Source organism: Kryptolebias marmoratus, linkage group LG19, assembly GCF_001649575.2.
Source record: "Kryptolebias marmoratus isolate JLee-2015 linkage group LG19, ASM164957v2, whole genome shotgun sequence".
NCBI lineage: Eukaryota > Metazoa > Chordata > Actinopteri > Cyprinodontiformes > Rivulidae > Kryptolebias > Kryptolebias marmoratus.
This window is the reverse complement of record NC_051448.1, coordinates 4,293,700-4,317,114: the sequence shown is the minus strand read 5'-3', so window position 1 is coordinate 4,317,114 and position 23,415 is coordinate 4,293,700. Positions and strand designations below refer to the sequence as shown.

At 39.2% G+C, this 23,415-nt stretch overlaps 1 protein-coding gene and 1 long non-coding RNA gene across 2 annotated transcripts in view; one reads left to right on the top strand and one right to left on the bottom strand.

Moving 5' to 3' along the window:
• The window catches only part of map3k5 (mitogen-activated protein kinase kinase kinase 5), a 66,999-nt gene that overhangs the window by 17,518 nt on the left and 26,066 nt on the right, over positions 1 to 23,415 (top strand). The window contains exons 2-7 of the mRNA XM_017412004.3: positions 3,083 to 3,222; positions 6,268 to 6,291; positions 11,270 to 11,463; positions 15,521 to 15,689; positions 17,247 to 17,353; positions 22,345 to 22,515. Of these exons, the coding sequence (XP_017267493.1) occupies positions 3,083 to 3,222; positions 6,268 to 6,291; positions 11,270 to 11,463; positions 15,521 to 15,689; positions 17,247 to 17,353; positions 22,345 to 22,515 (805 nt within the window). The remainder of the gene's footprint in view (positions 1 to 3,082; positions 3,223 to 6,267; positions 6,292 to 11,269; positions 11,464 to 15,520; positions 15,690 to 17,246; positions 17,354 to 22,344; positions 22,516 to 23,415) is intronic.
• Positions 11,390 to 14,550, bottom strand: LOC119617990. The gene is made up of 3 exons (XR_005234515.1): positions 13,298 to 14,550; positions 11,984 to 12,077; positions 11,390 to 11,518 (listed from the first exon to the last, which is right to left on the bottom strand). It is a non-coding gene; the product is annotated as an uncharacterized LOC119617990 (long non-coding RNA).

The window sequence follows — 23,415 nt, the reverse complement described above, 5'->3', positions numbered from 1 at the left end:
TCCTGCTGTCCTCATACATGTCCTGCTGTCCTCATACATGTCCTGCTGTCCTCATGCATGTCCTGCTGTCCTCATGCATGTCCTGCTGTCCTCATGCAGGTCCTGCTGTCCTCATGCATGTCCTGCTGTCCTCATGCATGTCCTGCTGTCTTCATGCAGGTCCTGCTGTCCTCATACATGTCCTGCTGTCCTCATACATGTCCTGTACCAGTCTAACATACGTCTCTGCCTCTCCAGATGTCCTCATACAACCCCACAGCTCCTACCTGTCATATTCTTTTACCTGTCGTCTATTTATGTAAATACCATCTTTATTTATGTGGATTGTATTTACATAAACAGATTCAATGTCAATATCTCCCTATATGAGGTGTAACTAGTTAGCTATCGCTTAAAATAAGCTTCAGGATCAACATTGTTTTTTCCTCTTGTTAAGAAAGATCAACATTAACACCAAAAGTAACACGTCTAAATAAAAGTCATGATTTGAAGGGACGTATTGTCCAACCCCTTTGTCCTGTGCCAACATCACAAACAAACTGGGACACCCCTAACCCCTGACATGAACATTCGACTTTGGTTTTGGCGTCTCAAGATTAACAAGTCTTGGTTTTAGCCACCTTCGATAAGAGGAAGCGAATCAAGCAATCACGACCTGAAAAACCTGCCTGAATGTATTTATCTCCACGCAGTAATATCCAACTTTAAAGAACCTTAAAATGACCCATAGTTGCTCAGTGGAGTCAGAAAATATCGACTCTCAAAGCTCCGAGGCATGTGTTTGTTGACAGAATGAGGTAGGTGCTTGGAAACCGATGAAAAACCAGGGTGGGGTTTTATCTCTGTGACTCTCTGAGCTCTTCTGTTATTTCAGGAGCGCAGCCTTTGTGCTGATTTGTTTTTGTTATCAGCGGCTCCAAGCAGTCTGAGAAACACTGTTCACCATTTTTTTTATGGCTAAAACTCAAGATCACAATCCCCCTTGTTCTGAAAGATGAGTAATACCTCATATCAACACAATTTCAGATTGTTTGGTTTGCAGTGGATGTTTTGTTTCGGACCATAAACTCTCTACTCCATCACCGGAAACCTGCTGGGTTGAGAGACACTTGACACATTTACTCCTCTTGACCTGTTGATCCTGATCCTATGATTGAGTCAAGCTATTATTAAGTGTCTTTATTTTCGCTGACAGATTCAAAAAGATGAGTCCGTCCATCCTTTATATTTGTTCAAATTACAAGTAAATAACCATTACTTACTGACATATGCCTCTGTGGGTTTAATTGTCATTAAATTTGTTTTAAAGATGGGTTGATTAATATGATCAGGTCATTTTTTTTACTTTAGAAATGTAAATCTGATGGCAAATTGTTTCTGTTGGTTTCAAAATGCCAGGGGAAACATTTCAAAAAGTAAAAAAAACACTGAAACATAAAGCTAAGGGAGAGCAAGACATGTTTTTTTTGCTCTGAAACAGCAGGAATGAGGGAAATCTAAGAAGGAAAACTGATCTGAAGACAGTGGGAAAGCATGGATTGTTATTTTAGGGGGGAAACATAAATGACTGTTGAAAGTAGAGAGCGGCGGTTAGAGGAACCAGTTCACATCCTTAGCCTCGCCACTTTGTCCACCAACGTTTTTAATTCTTGCAGGGAAGGTAAGAGCTCTTTTATCTTCTGGGGATTAAGGATTAGATTTCAACTAACCGTTTAGATGATCTTTAATACTTCAGTTGAAAGGCTGAATGACCACTTATTCTTCTTTACTGGTGGAAAAGCAGAACTTTACTCCGGCAAAATGGAGAGTAGAACCAATCGGCAGGACAGAATTTGTGGAGTTTACCTTTGCAAGTTTCATGATATAAATATTGTTTCACTTGGCTTCTGTTGTGTGGTTCCTAAAACCAAACTCTCTGCAAATAAAGGTCCTTAACCTCAGCCAGCTGAACCTTTTTACAGTGAAGTGAAACACCAATACAAGCCTATATTGCCTGAACTTCAGTTGCTGCTGTCAGTATTGCTTTTGTGGTTGAAATAGAGGGTAACTCATGGTCCTCTGTTTGGTTTACTGTAAGATCAGCTGCAAAGTCTCTGGAATTAAAATTTTGTACCCATCTGCATGGATCAGCAGCCCCAAACGATGCATGCAAGATGCTAATTCTACTATTTAAAAGGTGCAACAAAGAAGGTTACAAGGAAAAGAACTAGAGGGAGTTCACTAGCATCGGGGAGACTCAGAGTCTGTCTGACTTAACTTTTGAACATGTTTAAAAAAAACAAAAGTCAGTCAATGCAGGCATCTCCAGCCTTTCTCAGGAGCTGTTTCCTGACACCTGCACTGGAGCTCCCCTCTGATTTTACAAACATGTCTGGGTCTAAAAATCACGCAGATTATAAAATATTACATAACTGGTCCAAATCTGCCTATCTTCATTTCAACAGTGTACTCCAGCAGATTAAATCCTAAACCTGGGGGCGGCTGCCAACTTGGGCTGAGGTGAATACGATGCAGGGGGGAGGTGGGCAGTGAAGTAATGAGCCGTGCACATGAAAATAAACCATGAGTTGTAAAAACTGACTGTTGCAAACACGACCACAAGGCTTGCTGGTCGCCTGGTTGCAAACACTCAGAGTTTAGTGAGACTGCAAAGAAAAATTTATGCATTTTCTCTCAATATCGAGTGAAATTTGAGTCTCCAACAGGTGGAGCCCGGTGAGATGCTACCTCAACAAAATTGGCATCAAATTCCTGAGAAATCCCTTGTATGTCTTCTCTTTTGAAAAAAATCATGTTAGACGAAGTGTACAATTACAGACCTATAATTTAAACCCCAAAATTATATGACTATGAGCATCAACGTGGTCAGAGTGGCTTTGTTTAGGAAGATGTGGACACAAAAAACGTGCTAAAGCTTTAAATCCTGCAGCCAAGTTTTAAAACCTGGTGGGAAGCAACATCTCACAGGCTGCAAAAACGTTTCAGTGCACAACGCTGTCGATTTTTAGATGCTAAAACGTAACAGGAACTGCTACTGAGCTGACTCCTAACATGAAAACCTGTCCCTGTGTTTCATCGTCAGACATCGCTGTGGTGGAGATGACGGACGCTTTCCGCCAGCCTTCGCTCTTCTACCACCTGGGAGTCAGGGAAAGCTTCAGCATGGCCAACAACATCATCCTGTACTGCGACACTAACTCCGAATCCCTCCAGTCTCTGCAGGTAAAAGCAGCAGGGCAGCTCCTGACCACGTCACTTCATCACACGGCCCGAACAATCACCGCTCTTCACTCACCAGTGATTAAAAACTGTCGTTAGGAGCGTCGGGCGGAGATGTAATTTGGAACCAACGACTCCTGAAAGCACCAATAATGTGATGTAACATTTTGTGAAAGGAAGTCAGTTTGATTAAAATAAACTCGATCAGAGTTCAATCAGGCAGAACAGTTCTTTAAGAACATTTGGAACAAGTGAGCATTTAAAAATAACTCTTTTTATCTGTATTTATTTGTTGCCTTCAGCACTTTAGTGTCTCCCAGCGGCTTTTCCAGGCAGAGTGCCCAGTCCACGATTACCTTTTCCCCTTTTTTACATATTTTATTTTTGTTTACATTGTTTTTAGGTCATATCTTTTTTACTGGGACGATTTGTTTAAATTTACTGAACGTGTTTCAGATTTCCATGAGGCTTGGATAGATGTGGCATGAAAGGCATTTTTAATGCAGCTGTCTGTGTTTCTGTTAGCAAAATATCTCATGAACCACAGGATGCATTTTAAAATTCACAGAAATTAAATATTAGATGTCCGTCTGATTTAAGATGTCTGCCACAGCTAATTGACCAAAACTGTTTGTAACTCAGCCAGTTTTATAGATCTGAAGGAAACTTTTATAATTACTATTTAAAATGTATTTCAATTTAATTTAGTTTATTTTTATGGTGCCAAATTGCAACAAAGGCCATCTCAAAGTGTAATTTAAACAACAAAACACATTTTTTTCCTACATTTTGGTGCAAAGTTGTGTAGATTTGTCCCTTTATGTTGCATGATATATTTCAGTATCTTTAAAGAAGAATAATTAAGACCACTGATCTCTGGTTTTATGCACCGTTTAACTCCTGAGCTATAAATTAGATAATTGGCCCCGACTATCACTGGTGTAATAACACAAACGTGAATAATGATTAAATGAAGCAGGGACACAACATAAACACCTTCAGCAAACAAAACCAACCAAGTATTTCTCACCATTTTTGACTGTTTCTATTTTCTATAATAAACATGGCAAGAAATAAGTTTCTAACAATCATTTTTCAGTTTAACTTGATTCCCGGAGATCATCTCAGGCCCCTCCGTGACGTTTTTTTGACCCACAGTGAAGCCTTAACCAACTTTTTATAAACAAGATATTTACTGAGCTCTAATATACTTCTGTTTCCCTACAGGTGACAGAATAATAATTTGTAAAATGACTGAACTGAGTTCTTGTAAACTGCGTGTTTACCGTGTTATCATGTAACACCAGTAAGAGCCCTGTAGTTCCTGTAAAGCAGGCAAAGCGTACGTCACACAATCTGAAGCTCTTAAAAACCCGCCGCTGTAGGCGACTTTCAGGAACGCAGACATTTCTTTCTAAGTTGTTAACCAGAAGGCACCACTGTGTTGTTAGCCTGCGGTAATCCTAAGCTCCTCAGAAAAAGGTGTGTCTTACCACAACATTAAACCTCCGTCTGTTTCAGCTCCATTAAATCTGGTTTTTATGTCATGAAATTGGCCGAGATGACATTCCTTTCTGCTCTAATGCAAACTGATTGCTGATAGTTTTCCTGTGGTCGGCTCTTATCTGAACGGGTTTCACTGCTGCTCAGTTTGTCTGAGGGGGGAAAATATATNATATATATATATATATATATATATATATATATATATATATATATATATATCAGGCTGCAAACGTTTTCTTTAAATAATTTAAGCTCTTTAAACAAATCTTAAGGGTTCTGTTGTCTCAGCGAACATCTGGTCACACCTCTTTTCAGAGAAGCTTTTTCCCTGAAGGATTAAACGGTGTGTGTGTGTGTCCACGCAGGTCATTTATTTGCTAACAGTTTACAGTTTTACCATGAACCTCCTGTGGATGCATGTTTTGGATTCCTCCTGTTCTGCTTCTGCAACTAAACTAACTCGACTGAAACTTTTTTTACTGAGTCAGAAGCAGATCTCATCACAGCATCTTCAGAGGATTTTAATGGTTTTAGTTGCAAATTAATCCAACTATTAGATATTAATAAGACTGCTGTGTGATGTTGATGAGATTTAGTTGTGTTTTTCCTTTTCGTAGCTCAGCACAGTGGTTCCCAAAGCTGGCGTCGGGACCCCTCTGTGGGTCGAGGAACAACAAATAAAGGGTCTTCTGATTAATTTTAATATTCTTGTTTTCCCCTTAATTGTTACAAGAGGTAAAAAAAGTGGACTCGCTTGTTTAATTGGCTTATTAATGTTTAGTGTTTGCATATTTAACCAGCAAAAGTTTGGGGTCAATTATTTTGTTGGCCGGAAATTGAAACATTTGGGAACCACTGGCTTTAGCATATTTACCGCCTCAATCTGGGTTTGAGAATTTTACTTATCTTAAACATGTTCAAACGACCGCATATGTAATCGGAGGGAAAAGCTTGCAGTTTAGGAAAGAAGTAAGAACCAATGAGAGACCAAAGTCATTATATTCCAGAGTTGATGGAGCAACAAATACAGCAAGTTGTAAAAACTGTTTATGTGACAATTTTTTAAACTTTAAACTCTGAGGAATCAACAGCTTGTTTACGGAGCAGAAACTGTTTTTAACTTTGGGGAGGACACAGCTTTTGTTAAACGTTGAGAACTATAAAATAAAATCATTTACCAACAAATAAAATCTCACTATTGTAAGCATGCTGCAGGTGTATCATGGTCAGGGCAAATGCTTCACATGCTCATATAAACATTATTCTTTTTGTTAATTAAGCTTTTTTTGTCCTTTTAAACAAAACTTTTTTTCAAATATCTTTCCAAAAAGGACAATTAATCATACTCTTTTAGTTGTTCCGATATTAAAATGTTTCCTGGCACAAACATTATTGTCTGGAGACATTGAATTTATGTGAAAATAACTTGATTAAGTTTGTTTTTTTCTGCCTCTGTGTTTTAACACTAAATTGCCTTTGGGAGAGATGTTCCTGTCCAGTCTCTAAATATCTTTTTTTTTTTTTTCTTTGCTCGTCTTTCAGGACATGATTTGCCAGAAGAACACTGTAAGTACACAAAGTGTTTTCTCCTTGCCTTTTTCACACATTACTCACCCGTCGCTCACACATCTCACACATTATTTGGTGCAAAGAATATGCTGCTTTACGCGTTCGGGGGAGCTGAGTATGCAATGCCTTATGTTTGTTTTCTCGGTGTTAGAAAAGGTTCTCATTTGAGCGTCCCGCTGGGGGCCGAGAACCTGAGAGGGCTGGTGAACGTAAAATGTCTTTTTTTCCACTTTCGCCGTGCGTTTCTCAGACGTTTTGTGAGAAGCAGTCGCCACACGGGCTGCACAAACTTTTAGAGAATTTGACTTGCAAAGACTGGAGCATTCAAATAAGGTGCAGCCCTGAAAGTGAGGAAATCCTGTTTTTAACTGACGCTAATTGTTCTAAAGCCTCTTTTAAAACCAGTACTGATTTAATATATCTGTGCTCACGCAGATATATCTCATTTCTAACCTATTTTTGTCAAATTTAATACATATGTTCAGTGTTGTACAGGTGTATCTGTTGGTTATTTTGAGCCTAATATTGCAGTAGTAGTTTTTACAGACATTTTATTTCTTACATGCAAACTAATCATTTATATAAATGCAAAAATATAAAAACACTGACACATAAAGCGTAACATACATAAACATAAGAACCAAGATGAAACAGAATATTATTTGCCTGTGTGTGTGTTCATGCTTCTGTCTGTTAGCAAAATATCTCACAAACACTAGACGGATTTTAATGAAACCTTTAGAAAGTAATCATTGGATGTATGTCTATAAGTGATTAAATTTTGCAGTGAAAGCTGTTCAAAATGGCTGCCACAGCTAATCAACCTTTACAAACACAAAAGAGGCCATCAAAATGACATAAATTGGGCTAAAATTCAGTGTGGTAGTAGCTGAGAGTCACCCCCAACACGTAATTCTCATCTGACTGAGCAAATTATTTGATAAAAACTTTGGCGTTACCTGTTGGAAGTAACCGTGTGTGTTTGTTAGCAAAAAAAAACCCATTGGATGTACATCTTGAGCTCATTACCTTTGGAGTCAACCCCATTCAAGATGGCTGCCACAGCTAATCAACCGTGCACAGCACAAATCCGGCTACAACTCTGTCAATTTTACAGATGTTGAGGTAAAATTTGGTGTGATAGTAGCTGAGAAAGTGGATCAAGGAAGACTGAACATGATGTTATTTTTAAAGTTTGTCTGAAACAACAATACTTCTGTCTTTTCTGAACTGATGATGATCATAGCTTTAAACTCTGCGGGTGATATGCATTCCTTCAATTAAATCTTTATTTAATGTAGCATCCTGAGGGTCTGCACCTATGAGCCTCGTTAGACTTTTGCACAGAGTCATTTTTTAGGTTTGATTTCTGATAGTCTCCTAAAGCTTGATTACAGGATATAATTTCCTGAAATGAATGTCGAACAGCTTGAAGGTAAAAAAAGTTCAGTTTAAATTAAATTTAAATCAAAAAGGACAAGTTCTTTAACTTGTTTGCTGGGCTGAAGAACTAGAGCTGAAAGTAACACATTCTGCTTATTAAATACTCTAAAATTAGGTCTTGGCGGTATTAGGAAACCATGCAGTTGCAATATCATCTGTGATTACTGCGATCACCGTTTCCTTCAGCAGCTCGACCTCCTATCGTCTAAATCCACTGTGGACATTTAGGGCCGCAGGGGGTCCCCATCTGATTGCTAATTATATCACAGGCATGCAGTTTGAGCTGTGATTCATTGCAATCCTTTAGGGATATTGATGTTGCATGCATTAATTTCGTGATGAACCTGTTCAAACAGCCACATACGTCAGAACGCCTAATTTGATCCTGCAAATCTGAAGCAGGAGTGGGCTGAAGTAGTCCAGGAGTGAGATGAAAGGTTTAGCTCTCCTCTGTGTTTTTTCTTTTTATTTCAGAGTGAACAGAGTTGTTCCTGTGCTGCATGAACCTCAGAGTCCTGCTGTGTGAGGAGAGCTGATTATCACTCCGAGTGTGAACTCCACTTGTATTTTATTCTCTGGCTTTTCTGCTTGTATTAAAGAACTGAAATGCTCTCTGCATTCACATATGCCAGTGGTCTGCAGTTCAAACTCACCCATGTTTGCTCAACGAAATGGGCAAACATGTAAAGGTCCAGAATAAATATAAATTTAGATTTTTAACATTTAAGGCCTGTTCCTCTCTGTGGGCAGAGAGAAACGGAGAGAAACCACAAACCAGACATGGGAATTACCGTAAATACCAGAAAAGCTGCACAGCCTAAAATAAATTATCGTGAGTACAGAAAAATATGTGCAAGTATTTCATTATTTATTCATTTTAAATGATTCCACTGTGACTTAACGACCAGTCTTGGTTCAAATAAGACTTAATTTAGGTCCTGATCCAGACCGCCGTCTGCCATTTGGTGACTCCATATACTGTATATATCACTATATTGTATTTTCCAAATACTGTAAAATGCAAAGAACAACCAATCATGACACAACTATATCAGATTTAACAAAAACATTGTGTTTAAATCTTATTGTGCTTTAAATGAATAATGCTTTTCCTTCTGCTCGCAGCCCACGTTATATCCAGACTCCCGTTAAATCAAAATGAGATTGGGTGACGCTGCAAATAAACGAGGAATGCCGGCTGTAATTAACTAAACCCTGCAGCCCTCAGGTTTCCTGCACCTGTAATATCTTGGGCAGTTTTACGTCTTCGTAATTATATCAGATTAAGACGCAACAATTCACGCTGAAGTAAACAACTAGAAATTTGACTTTTGATATTAGATTTCATGTTGCTATCTTCACCTAATTGTTGCCAACAAGTCGTCTTGCTGACAGATAAAAAAGATTTCATTGCAGACGTTGACGTGAGAAGTTGGTTACACCAACTCTTTCAGCTTGTCTCAGCCTCCTCTGAGCATTGTCCTCTAACAATAAGTTTCAGTCTGGTTCTGCAAAGGTGAGTGATATTTCTGTAAATGCAAGTGGACAGGTACATTATGGAGCTGTTAACCAATCAAATGTCCCAGTGGCGGATTCACTCTCAGATTCTCCACGAGACAAACATGTCCCCGATGTTTGACCTGAGCGAGGCACTGCCTGGAAACCACTTGTGCAGGTTAGCATCAGATCACCTGCAGCTGCAATGAAATATGCACGAGTTTCTAAAAATCCAACCTGCCGTGAGCCTCCGTGACGGCATGAATCACACGGAGACAGAGCTAAATATAGCGGCAGCATTTTGCAACCTGCTGCAGCTCAGAGAACCAGAAATCTGGAGTTTTTGTTTCTGAAAAATTGTGCAGCCGCTGCAGCAACAGGTGATGTCATAAACCCCTTGCTGCTCAGGAGGAAGTCCTCTACAGATAGCATTCATTGCTTTGACACTGAACTTATCTTTCACTTCCTTTTTCTGCTGCCTGTGAAAGCACCAGCAGTGTTGCTGTTAGTCTCAGAGGCTTCTGCGGGGCAGCTGAGCTTCGGCTTAACTACCTTCAGATGTGTTGTCGCTGCATCTCAGACTTTTTTTAAAAACGGTGTTTCTTGGGGTTAACAATATTTTAGGTGTTTCCTCTTTCTTTAATTAGCAGCAGCAGCGGGCCACTGCAGCTGAACCCTCACGACCACCACTGGAGATTAATGTGACGTTAAAACAAACACAGATGGAAAGCAGAATCACAGACGTCTAGAATTAGATCTAGAAAAGAAGACTTAATTATTTCTTGCAACTGCAGCTAAAACTAAAACAGACAAATTGCTCCTGGAAGAGAGAACAGGGTGGAGGTTTGCACCTGGTGAGCAGCCAGATTTGGCCTCTCCTTCATGATTCTTGTGCTCTGAGCTGCATGTATGTGTGGTGTAAGAAAGCATCTTCTAATGAGGTTGTCATCACCGAGGCGCTTCCAGCTGCTGCCTGTGTAGACCGGCTTATTGAGGTTAATACCACAGAAACACAATTGCCTCTGCAGAAACATGTCAGATAAAATCGAGTGAAGTTACCGTAAAACAAACAGCTCAGACTTCCTCCATCCGCTTCCCGGCTGACCGCAATAAAAGGTTTCACTGGTAATCAGTTTTTGAGTATTCATTGTCTAATTTTGTTCATAAGTGCATACATTCTTCTACACACATGAAGCAATTCTTCGTAGAAAATGCAAAATGTGCTTTATAACAACCACAACATAACATGTTGTTCATCAGTGTGTTATTTTTTGTGCAGCATCAAATTAAAGCACACATAATAAAGACAAAGATCAAAACAAAGATGCACATAATGCTGTTCAGTTTTTATTAGGCAAGGCTGTGGAAAGTAAGGGTGTAGAGGGTGCTGCAGCACCCCTGATGGATGCCAAAGGGCATGCATGTCCTAATACATAGTTAATGAATTCATGAGTAATGAAGATGATAAATTTAATTACAGCTGATATGTTTAAATTCCAATAATAGTTGTTATTATTGAGTTTTGTAAATCTAGTGTGTATATAAAATAGAACTGTTTATTGTTTATCTGTGTGCAACATGAAGATAGAGAATTTGATTTGAGGATAGTGGTGGGCAAGAAAATAATGTGCACGGCCTAGAATACAGTTTTTCAAGTTGTAGACATAAAAATAACCTGAGTTTTTTTTTTAAATGTTAGCTTTAAACGAGGCTGCATGCTGGTCACTTGGTTGCAAACACTCAGATTTCTGTGAAACTGCAACAGAAAAAATGCCACATTTCGAGTCTCAAACAGTCGCAGCCCAGTCAGATACTACCTTTAATATGTGATTATCTTTTTTTTTTAATTAAAAGAGTAAAATAAAAGTTCAATGTTGACAGTTCATTAAAACTCAGCATTGGTTCCTAAATGGGGTTGAACAAGCAGGATTATTTTGTACTTAAAACTAAACAAAAAGTAGAAATAAATAATTTTTGGTTTTCAGGCGATGCCCCCACTGATTTATAAATAACCGTGTCTTTGTTGTGTCCACAGACGAGTTCAGCTAACTACACCTTCATCCCGTACATGGTGACGCCCCACAACAAGGTGTACAGCTGTGAGGGCAGCCTGATGAAGGGGCTGACCGAGTTGATGCAGCCGAGCTTCGAGATGCTGCTGGGGCCCATCTGCATGCCGCTGCTGGACCGCTTCGTTCAGCTGCTCAAGGTGTCACAGGCCAACTCCCAGTGAGTGCTCTGCACGCTCTGCAGCAAACGCTTCAACGTTGTGTGTGCGACAGTTCTGGAAAGAAAGGGAGAAGTAACTGCAGTCAGTTTGACTTTACGGTGTCAGAAATGTCATGGTTTGTTTGGTTCCTAAGAAGAAATGACAAAACTGTAAACGGCACCAACTGCCAAACGCATGAGTGTAAATAATGAAAGTAAGGATCCTCATTGCAAACTAGGAAATCAAACATGAAAGCTTACCCTGAACTATATCAGTTTGTTTTCCAGATATATTGATGTGCAATTCTGAAAAGCGGGTATGCACTTAATGTAAACAAAGCACTGTTATCTGAAAACTTTACTCAACAGACCTGAGTGTAAATACATACCAAAACATTAAGATTATCAGACTTCTCCATCACCATTGTTGACATATTTTCAGCCACTTTAGTTGTTTTCGTAGGTAAACAAACTCAAGCAGTAGTTGGCAACTGTTTACAAATTTTAGTAAAAGAAAACTAGAAGCTCTCAGAGAACAAACCTTTGCCAAGGCCAAAGGGTCAGTGTCCACCTGGAATCTTTTAAAGAATTCCTGAATCCGGATCAGTTGTTCCTTGCAGCATGTTTGATGTTTCCTTAAAAATTTCATGAAAATCAATTTATAACTTTTTGAGTAATCTTGCAGACAGACAGACAGAGGCTACCAGAAACAGGAGGTGATAATTGTGCAGGTTTTGTTTCTTACTTTATGATTCCTTTTTTGCAGTTTTCATGACTTTACAATGAGTACCTTTTAATATTTCGATGATTGTGAAAGACATTTAAGACTTTCCCAAATACTGAACGTCTCAGCAGGACCGACTCTCTGTCTCAGAATGCAAACATGTGATCCCGTGTGATAAGACCTCTTAAAAGTAAATTATAAATCTTAGTTTTCACATGCATGTTGAATGTTCCTGTATGCGTTTTGGCTTCACAGTGAGATGTGTTTATTGAGCCAACGGGAGCCCGGTTCAGTGCATCTAAAGTCCAGTTGTTTACATCCTGAGCTCCCTTCGCTGGGATAATTTGAGTTTATTCATGACAGGACAAGCTTTAACTTCTAACACCATGAACTGTGCAATGAGGCTGAAATGCAGCCCTGCGTGCTTTTCAAATTTCCCTGCTCACAGTAATTTCTGCGAAAGCTTATAAAACATTTTATGCACCATAAAATGTTTTTAAATTGCATATATGTGGACCATATTCATAATGCATTATGGCTTTGTATTAATGAAACTCCACACTGAACTACACAATTCCCTGTTTAAACCTTATTCAAGTTTACATTTTATGACATGCTGATGAAGTCTGCAGGCATTTAGATCTACTATTATCCAGTTTCCAATCATAAGTTTCCACAGAAATCCAGGTTTTGTTAATGGTTAATGTTGATTACATAAAGTGGAACTGAAAGCAAAGATTTGAGTAAAAGGAAGCTGGAGAGAAATCTATTCAAAGTGTTTCCCACAAGCAGGTGGTTTAAATTATTTAAATTATTTGGAGAAGCTGCATGTTTGAGTTGAAAAGTCAGTTTTTTTCATATCTTAAAGCAAATTTCCATATGTGGGGAAAACATTGTCCAACAGTTTACTTTACTGTTTTATGCTAAATATTGTGACAAATGGATAATAAGGCAGGTTCTCAGGTAAAAAAGGCCATTAAGATGTAACTTCCTGATAAGAAGGGAAAAATTAATTAGCAGGAATGTGCTCTGAAGAAGTAATGAGATGTTTTGTTCTGCAGAGAGCCTTTGATTTATTATCCCACTCTCTCTGTTTTTCTTGCTGTAATTATTTTTGTATGCATCCCTTACCTTCGACTATGGTGGAGATCTGTATTTTTAAAAAGCCATTTGCAGTGCCTCTGTTGCTGGGGTAATGTTTATACGCTTTCTTGTCAGCAGTCAGTTGTTGCTGCAGCAGTTAGTTCATCTCCAGGAATAGTGACTCAGGATTTGCAGGCGGAGAAGAGAAATGTGTAATTTACTGAAGGTTGTAGCTTGTTGAAACCAGCATGAATAAAGCAATCACAGCAGAGCAAGGCATTATTTGACTAAAATGCTTTTTTTTTGTATGTGAAGGAAATCGACTATTAATTGTACCATTTATTTATGGCAAATTAGCAAGTGCATGTTAAATTCACTCCTCTGGCTTCATGGGTACATATAGCTGAGTATCATCTGCATAGAAATGAAGATTTGTGCATTGTTTTCTAATATTATTATCTGTCAGAAGCATATCAGCAAAATAAAAGCATAGTACCTAGCACAAATCCCTGTGAGGCTCCATGTCCAACACTGATGCATGTAGTTTATTCTGTTTCTAAGAAAACAACTTGAATTCTTCAGATAAATTTGACCTAAACGGGCCTCGTGCATTCAAGTAATATTATTGATTGTAATAAATGTAGCACTGAGATTAAACTGTACAAGTGTAAACACAAGTTCACTGTCTGAGACTGAGGTATACATCCTAAATGAAGCCCTTCAAACTTATTAATATATGATGATTAACTTAATTACTTTTCATGCCCCAACAAAACAAATTACCTTTATTTTCTCCAAAAAATAAACATAAAATAGACTAAACTTGACACCCAACATCAAAATGATTAGAGATAAAAGTTACTGATTCCCTGAGAGAGTAAAAATACAAAATTTCTCTGCCTAAACTTTGGCTCAGGCAGCTGTGATGAGAGCTTTTTACTTTATTTCCTGATGAGAATGCTCTCACGCGTATGTGGTGAGGACAAAACAAATATTTCATATTTCTTCATTCGCGCGACTCTGAAAGCTCAGTTCTCTAAGTCTGCATTTTTCCTTTGCACGTTCAGATAACACCATGGCGATGTGACATAGCACCTTCTCCTCCGCTGCCTTAGTTTCTGACGATGACACTGACAGAGACCAAAGCTGCAGCCTGCCTCGAGGCTAACACCCCCCCCCACACACACACACACACAGCGGTGGGAGACAGACTTGTGACCTGAATCGTTGAAGCATTTCTTGCAGTTTCTGCAGCCTACACTGTAGATTCAAATTTCTTCTGCCTCAGTCATGCGTTTCGATTCTCATACAGACACAGACTCACTTCTTCACTCGCCCCATGCTCTCTCTCTTTCTCTGTGTGCACTCTTAAAGGAGCCACACTGTTCTTATGAAAGTAGTTTACATACAGTGCATTAGACTGCATCATTTCAGCGGGTTATCACATGTAGGTCCAGACTGACTTATTGTTCAAACCGGTGCAGACTTCCAAATTTGCGCCAACGCTTTGGAGAAGGCCCTTTTCTTGTCCAACATGACTGTGACCCAGTGCCCAAAGCAAGCACTACAAAGACGTGGTTTGTTGAGTTTGGTGTGGCCCACATGGAGCTTTGACCTCAACCTGTGAACCTTCAGGATGAGCTGGAGCAGAGACTGAATCCATAAATGCTCTACAAGATGAATGGGCACAAATTCCCACAGAAGCTGCAAAAATGGGACCAACTTTATACAGTCCCTGATAGTAGGATGGTCAGATGTGGCCAAACACTGTTATCTGTATACTGCAGGTTTTCATGGTAAAGTTTTAACTGCAGAAACCTTAAACATGGATTTAGTTTTGAGGGTTTTTTTAAAAAGGTAAAGTTTAATCTAATGTGGATATTGTAGTACTCAGATTGCAAAATAATGTAATCAAGACTTTTAAACTGCATCCGAAGAAAATTTCTTAGAATAGGAGAAAAATATAGCTTCTGTGTGGCTGGAGAATGATCTAAGTTATGTAAAACAGTGAGGGCGCTCAGCGAATGAATTATTCTAATCATGGTAGAACTGGTCCTCGAGGAGATCTTAAAACAGTTTTAATCAGGTGGTAATTATGTTTGTGCTGCCACAGAAGATCATTTTTTTGTTTTTTTTTCTCTCTACAGAAGCCCTTCTGTGGCACATTAAACCTGAGCTGGAATTCAGATGTGTTGCTATATCTTCTCTTTCCAAGCAGATTATCTTTGATGTAATATCTGACATTTGTAAATGCATTTGTCTGTCCTGCAGCCAGTATTTCCGCGAGACGATTCTGAATGAGATCCGTAAAGCTCGGGAGCTTTACACCGGCATGGAGCTGGCTGCCGAGTTGAGCCGAATTCAGCAGCGGCTGGACAACGTGGAGTGCCTTTCAGTGGACGTCGTCATCAACCTGCTGCTGACCTACAGAGACATCCAGGTACGTCTGTTCAGTGATGGCTGTCTAAAAATCAAAATAATTCTCCTTTTTAGATGAATCATCAATCAGTGAACAGATTATTGTTCTTGCTGTAACGAGCTCTATTGTTACCTCTAAAAAAATAAAATAAAATAAAGTAAAATGTTTTGTTGCTGCACCTAACATTTGTGGAAAATAATATGGCCTAGGATATTTTGGATTGTGTTGTCACCTATTTAAAGATGCTGTATGTGGGACTCCTTTCACTACTTCATCTTAGTGCCGTATTAAAAGCAATGTGAAAGTTTTATTTTGTTCAGCTTATTAAAATTGCTCGTCACCACCAGAAATGAAAAAAGCCGAGACATGCAGAGAGGATGCTGACATAACAGTTACCACAAGAGTTATAGAAACAAGTACATCTGGAATGGGTAATACTGTTTTCACCTGACAAATTAGTTGTATTACAAAGTTTACCGACCTTCTTTTTGGTATTATAGATTTATAACCTTCTGATGCTCGGTTTGGACCTCAGCAAGTCGTCTTCATCACGTCTAAAAGCTTAAATGCGTCGATTTGCTGCCCTGTGATTGGCTGATTAGTTATTTGTGTTAACAAGCAATTGAACAGGTGTAATAAAGTAGTACATCAAGTATTCATTTAATATTGTGGGAAATGGAAATACTTTCAGAAGACTAAGACTTGTGGTCTCGTAGTTTAATGTGACACAAAGCAGAAGTTCCACTTTGTCTCCAGTCCACAAAAAAATCCGTTTTTGCCCTTTTATCCGCCATTTTTGTCTTTTTTCTGCTTGTCGTGTTTACAGTTCGTACCCAATGTCTAAGCTTTATGTTTCAAGTCTCGCTTCCTGTTTCTGGTGCGTTGTTGCTGCAGCGTCACAGCGCCACATACAGGCCCGGCATAGTTACTGCAGCGTTTTGGGTTGCTTTATGTGTGTGGATGGAGACATTTCTAGGAACGGTGCCGTGTCTACGGGGATATTTTCAGTAAAGACAAAATAAAAGATTGTTTTGAAAGAACTAAATTGCAATGTGGACAAGGCCTAAGCTACCAGGTGTGCAGCTAACCACTGCTTAGTCAGCTCTGAATGTTGTTAAACCTGACCTTGTGCAGAAATGTCAGAGAAGAGTCATTGCTTCTGTATCAACCTGACACCATCATCCCTTCAGAGGAGCCTTTTTTCCTCAAACACGTGTCATTTCAGGCCACCTGCAGAGAGCTTGTGGCAAGTCATCAGGACTTTGCATTTTAACCCTTCTGCTCTTTAGTCTTTGCTTTGTAGTGGCACTCGTTGTCCAGGTCCTCCTGCTCACCAAGGGCAGCGCGCAGCCGTATGAATCATTCATTACAACAACAAGCGTGGAGCATGACCTGAATTATTCAACATGCTGTGGCTATGCTGCCTATGTAGGCAAGCAGGAGAAACAAAAATATGATGAAGAGCCCACTCCATTATGAGCCTGAATGAACTGGGTGCCATAAGAAACGTAAACAGATCAGATTCTGTCCGTTTGGGAAGCAGAAACGCTTGACTTTGTCCTTTACTTACCATTTTAGGATTACGAGTCCATCGTGAAGCTGGTGGAAACTCTGGAGAAGCTTCCGACCTTTGACCCCATGGCTCACCCACATGTGAAGTTCCACTACGCCTTTGCTCTGAATCGGTGAGACGGAAAGCACGCATGACTCAGTGATACATTACCACCGCCCAGCTTATTTAGGCTCGCTCTCAGAGACACAAAAACACCTCATTATTTGACAGATGACAACGTTTTTTTGGTTTATTCTGTATTTAACACTTTTATTTCCATGTGAACGTTGTAATTAGTGACCCAATAACTTCTCTTTAATTATCAGTTTCTTCTTATTTGTTTATTAGTTATATTTATCACTGGTGTGGTAGTAGCTGAGAGTCATCTTTAACACCTACTCTAAGTGCTAACAGATCATGCATTCTTTCAGTGAATGTTAGCTTAATTTTTACATTAGAATATTAGAATAATCTTTTATTTGTTCCTACTTGGGGAAATTTCAGTGTATCAGCAACAAAGTGGCAAATAGAACTATACAGGATACACAGAAAAATTAAAACAACAATAAAAATAAAATTAAAAACTATTCAGCTGTGACAAACATACAGAGGAAAGAATTGTTCTGGTTTAATAAACAGTAAATATAGACAATAAAATATGCAACTGTATTGCAGTACAGTGGAAATGTGCTTTTATTTGTTCAAAAAAAACAGCAATTTGTTTTAGCTTTATGTTTATAGAAGTCTGACTGATTCAAACTGTTTAAACAGATAAAAAGAAATAAATTAAAACTGAACACTACTTTCAACCATCGGTCACTGAATGTGGCCAAATGACAACTTTCACTGAAATTGGCCTGAGTTTTAAAATACAAATCAATTTAGAGTAAAATGCCAATAACTTCATCATGTTTTCCTTTCAGACCTGTCATATTAAAACAATTACACACACAGCACGGATTCCTTATTTACAAAACATATTGACCTCTTTTCCTTTGTCCTGCTCCTCGCTGCCATGTTTTAGGTTGTTCCATATAGTTTAACAGACGATTTTTTACAGCAGGGAGTCATCATTTGTTATTTTGATTAAGCTCTGCAGGGCAGCAATGAAAACCTTTTTTATATAAGCTTACCAAGTTATAAAGAAGGAGCTTAAAGTCTGATGACAAATGCATCTTTTTCTCTTTTCTTTAAATGTAATGTTTGCATGCAGACGTTATCAGTCTGCTTCTGCTCAACAGATGCACGGCGCAGGAGGTTTTTGGCTGCCGGTTTCACACCAGCTGTTTTTCTTGTAAACTTCCTGCGGTTTTTCATGCTGCAGCTGCCTCAGCCGGCACTGGAGCACGCTGCGCTTTAATTTGGCAGCAAATGTTGAAAACGGTTTGTTTTGGGGGGTTTTTTCCAAGAGGTCCTCGTGTTCAGTGTTGTGCCCATTCCCGGGGATACGACACCAAAACCGCTTCCGACACAGTTTTATCCAAACAGTGTTATCCGAGAGCTTCATGAGCAGAACATCCTGCAGCTCTTTTGTTTTTAGTTTATCTCAGTAAAATAAGGTGAGTCACTACTGATGAAGGAAAGCAGATCTGTGGTCTGATTTACTTCTTGTTCCGGGGAAAAAAAAAACAAAAAGTCAGTGGAGAGAAGGTTGTCAGATGTGTTACGTAAGTAGAAAAAAATAGAAATATACGCGTTGGTTATAAAACATCCTTTATGTAAAAGCACAAAAATTTGTATCTTAATCGTTTCTTAAAACTCAATATACTAGTAGTTCAGTAGTTTGTTGTTTGGGTTTTAGATTTTTATTTCAATCAGGTTTAACAGGTTTTTCTGTATGTTTTAAAATATTTCCCTGATGTAAAGAAGAAGAAAGCATTAGTTGCAGCTTTGTTTTCTGTTCATAATGGCAGAAATGTTCGAGCTGAACCAGGCCGGGAAGTCTCAGCTCACTTTTAAGCCTCTCCAGAGATAATCTCCAAAGTTTTTCTCAAGCTCCATCTGTTTTCTCGAGGGTAAACTCTGGGTCGGTGTCTTGCCCATTCTAGAAAAAACTTTTACTCGGAATTCACCATTTTTTTTTTTTTACTTCATCTTTCCATCCATCCCGACCGGCTTCCCTGTGACTGTGGCAGAAAAAGCTTCCCACAGCATTTTGCCTTCGTCACCGTGTCTGACTGCAGATTGAATCCTTCAGGCGATGCTCAGGACCTGCTTTGCTGCTCGTTCGCTGCACCGCCTGCTTCCCAAGAGTTACTCAGGTCCCTGATTACTAAGTTTAGAGCAGGGGTGTCCAACCCTGGTCCTCAGGGCCACCATCCTGCAGGTTTTACTTGTTTCTCTGCTCCAACACCTGATTTGAATTAATAGATGATTAACAGGCTTCTGCAGAACATGAAGAGGTGATTTAACCCCTGAATCAGGTGTGTTGGAGCAGGGAAACAAGTAAAACATGCAGGATGGTGGCCCTCCAGGACCAGTTTTGGACACCCCTGATTTAGAGTATGTGTTGGAAATGACTCTCAGCTACTACCACACCAACTTTTAGCTCCGTATCTGGAACATTGACGCAGTTACAGCCATTCCTGTGTTTGCTAAGGTCAGTTAGCTGTGGCGGACATCTTGAATCGTGTTGATTTCAAAAGGCTAATCGGTCGTATCTCTCATCTGGTGGTTCATGGGATATTTTGCTAACAGACAAACACATGCACACAGACACAGGTAGTTACATTATTGCCCACCTTTTTATTGAGGCAGGCAGTAACGATAAATATACATATCTGTTATTTCCCTTTAGCATGTCTCTGGTCAGTGTTTGTGACTTTTATAGAACTATGACGGATGCAGGCAAAATGAGTACACATTCATTGAAATTTTTTATTTAATCGTTGATTTTAGAATCTGATTTGTCAGCTAGTGCATTTATATTTGAGTGAAAAATGTGTCTTTTTGTTTTAAGTGACACTAGCTGTTGTGAGAATGATGACCAGACGATCCCCTGGTGTTTCACTGACTCCTGGCTCAGCAGCCGTCAGCCCACACAGACCCCTGCGCCTTAATAAGAGTTTAATTATTGATCAGAAGCCGGCGCTGGGCTCGGTTTCAGCCAGGAGCCTGTTGCTCAGGTGTTAAGGCTGGACGCCTGACAGGAGCCGGGAAAGAAACGTCCTTTATGCAAATTTCCATCATTACTGCGGAGAGAGGAGAGCGGGAAACGGAGAGCGTTATGAGGAAAGAGCAGAGCTGTCAGCTCGGCGCTCTTCCCTCCAGACAGTCGCCATGGTGATAGCTGTCAGCTCCGGGGTTGGATTTAACCTTCGCACCCTGGAGAGCAGCCACACCACAGTCATCAGGATTTTCTTTTCGGTCATTTTTTAAAAAATATATCTGCTGTAAATCCCTAAGAGTTAATTAAAAATAATCTACGTTCGGCTGTTTGTCCTCGTTGTTAACGGGCCCAAAAAAAAAAAAATCTCAGATCCTTTTCTGGTTTTTCTTGGCAGGATGACGTCATGAATCCGTAACATGCATGGTTTTGTTTCATATTTCAGTTTTAAAACAAATCTGTTTATAAAAGTTTATATAATATGTTTCAGATAATCAAAACGATGAATCAGAGTGGATAATGTGACAAAATCTGGTCTCTGAGTAAACAGGAAGTGTTCAGGGTCTACAGGGAGAAAATATTATTGAAGCTCAGTTTAAAAAAACTTAAAGTTACTCGTTATAAAATGAAATGATCATTCCTTCATCAGGCTTGAAGCAAAGCCTCACAGCGCTGAATTAAACTAATAATTCTTTTAATGAACTCAGTATTTTTCATAACGTATGTTGGACACTTAAATGCTTTTTTTGTTTTATTTTGTTGGTTTTTTGCCTCTTAAAGAAATCCCAAATCAATATTGGTCCAGTTCTTCCAAAGTTACAAACAGATTGTGTTGGTGTTGTTGCTCACTTTAGTTCAGATCATTTAAAACCAGCAGATATTTGATATTAGCAGCTAATATCAAACACAATGAGGACTTATAGCTCCATCAGTTTTACAGATATTGAGCTAAAATCTGCCGTATTTATAGCTGGGAGTCATCCTCAACACGAACTCTGAACGCCAACTGATCTGATTTTAAAGCTTTGCCGTCAGCTGTGCCTGTCTGTTAGCAAAATAACTCACAAACCTCAAAACAGATTCTTACGAAACTCCTAGAAAGTAATCAAAGGATGAACAACTTGTGGAGTTGACCCGATTCAAGATGGCCGCCACAGCTTATAAAGCTTAGTCGAGACAAAACTGGCCATAACGCAGAGAGTTTTATAGATATTATTTTAGCTACTATTTTGACTGTTTTAGCTCATGTTCAGGTTAGTTTCATGATTTTATTTAGATTATCTTATATTTCATTTAGATTATACATGATTGATGTTTTTACTTCTGTATCTCTATATTTGATTATGATGTTTTTATCTGTATCTGATTGTTGTTTCTGTGTTGTAAAGCACTTTGAATCGCCTTGTTGTGGAAAAGTGTTTCACTTCACTTTCACTCCAAACGTTAGTCAGTTTTAAATCTACATCCAATCATTCCTTTTTGGAAGTTTTATTGAAATCAGTCCAGTGGTTTATGGGATATATTGCTAACACGGAGACACAGTCTGGGTAAAAACATAACTGTCTGCGTTCATGCAAATTTTTCCTCCAACAAGCCCGGATCTGTCTACCAAGCAGCTTCATAATTACTGGCACACGTGTAAATGTGACATCTATGGGGTGTTTTTTCACAGCTCTGTGTGTGTGTATTTGATACATTGTGGGGACAATTTTCCTAACATATACTACCTTGTGAGGACCAACTGCTCCTCGTGGGGACCAAAGCCTGGTCCCCACGAGGAGAAATGATGTTTTTGGGTTAGGAGTTAGGTTTAGGACTAAGGTGTAAATTGAGTTTAGGGTTGGTTTAGTGTTAGGTGTGTACTGGTAATGGTTAGGGTTAGGGTAAGGGTCAGGGTTAGGCTGTAGTTAGGGTGTAGAAATGAATGGAAGTCAATGGAAAGTCCCTGCAAAGATAGAGAGACATAACATGTGTGTGTGTGTGTGTGTGTGTGTGTGTGTGTGTGTGTGTGTGTGCAGGAGGAACCTGCCGGGGGACCGACAGAAAGCGCTGGACATCATGCTGCCCCTGGTGGAGGGGGACGAGCAGGTCGCGTCCGACATCTACTGCCTGGTGGGACGGATCTACAAGGACATGTTCCTGGAGTCTCACTTCACCGACACCCAGAGCAGAGACAGAGGCGCCTTGTGGTGAGGAAATCAGCCGGGAGGACGTGTTTCTGCGTCTCCAGACACTCTGTCACCGATAAACGCTGTCAGAGGAAACCTTTCCCAGGAAGGGATGCATGAAAGACGTGATGACTCACAGGATTGTTGCCCCACAGCAGCATTAATTTAACCACATTAATATACAAGAGCTCCTAATTACTGTTATCATGAAAGCAAAAAAAATGTGTTGATTATGAAAATCATATTTCTCTTTCAAGGAAAACTGTCAGGCGGCAGTTAAATGCAGACGACAACTTATTACAGCAATAAAATAAAATAAAATAGCAATAAAGGCTGCACAGTTTGTTGTCATTTAAAGCAAATGTGCAAAAACAGAAAACACAAAACACACAAACGGCAAAGGTTGATGCATTTCTGGGCCTTATTTAAAATTAAACTGCAAAAGCCTCCATGCATTTAGGAATATTTGTAGCTGTAACGTCTTTCCAATCAGTGAAAAATGTTTCTTTTAGTTTCTGTTTCACTTCATATGATTTATAATGACGCGGTGGAATAAGTGAGAGAAGTGAGCCATATTTATTTCAGAGGAACTGTGAAGCTTCTCTGTTTAAACTTTACTTTTTACTTCTCTCAAACAAAAGTCTGAGTCAAGTTGTTTGTTTCCTGTTGTGTCTTTAGACTCAAATATTATTATAATTAAATGATCAGTTTAACTGAGCTTTTCTTATTTCGCCTCGACTCACTTCATGAATCCCTAAAAGACGTTAAATAATAATCATGTAAAACTGAAGCCAACATGTTTAGGCAAGAATCAACATCCAGTTTAAATTTGGATCCTGTTTGGTTTTTTTTTTAATTGTGCTAAAAGTCAAAACAAGCAGAAATACAACAATAAGTCTCAAATGCTTTTAAAAGCATTTA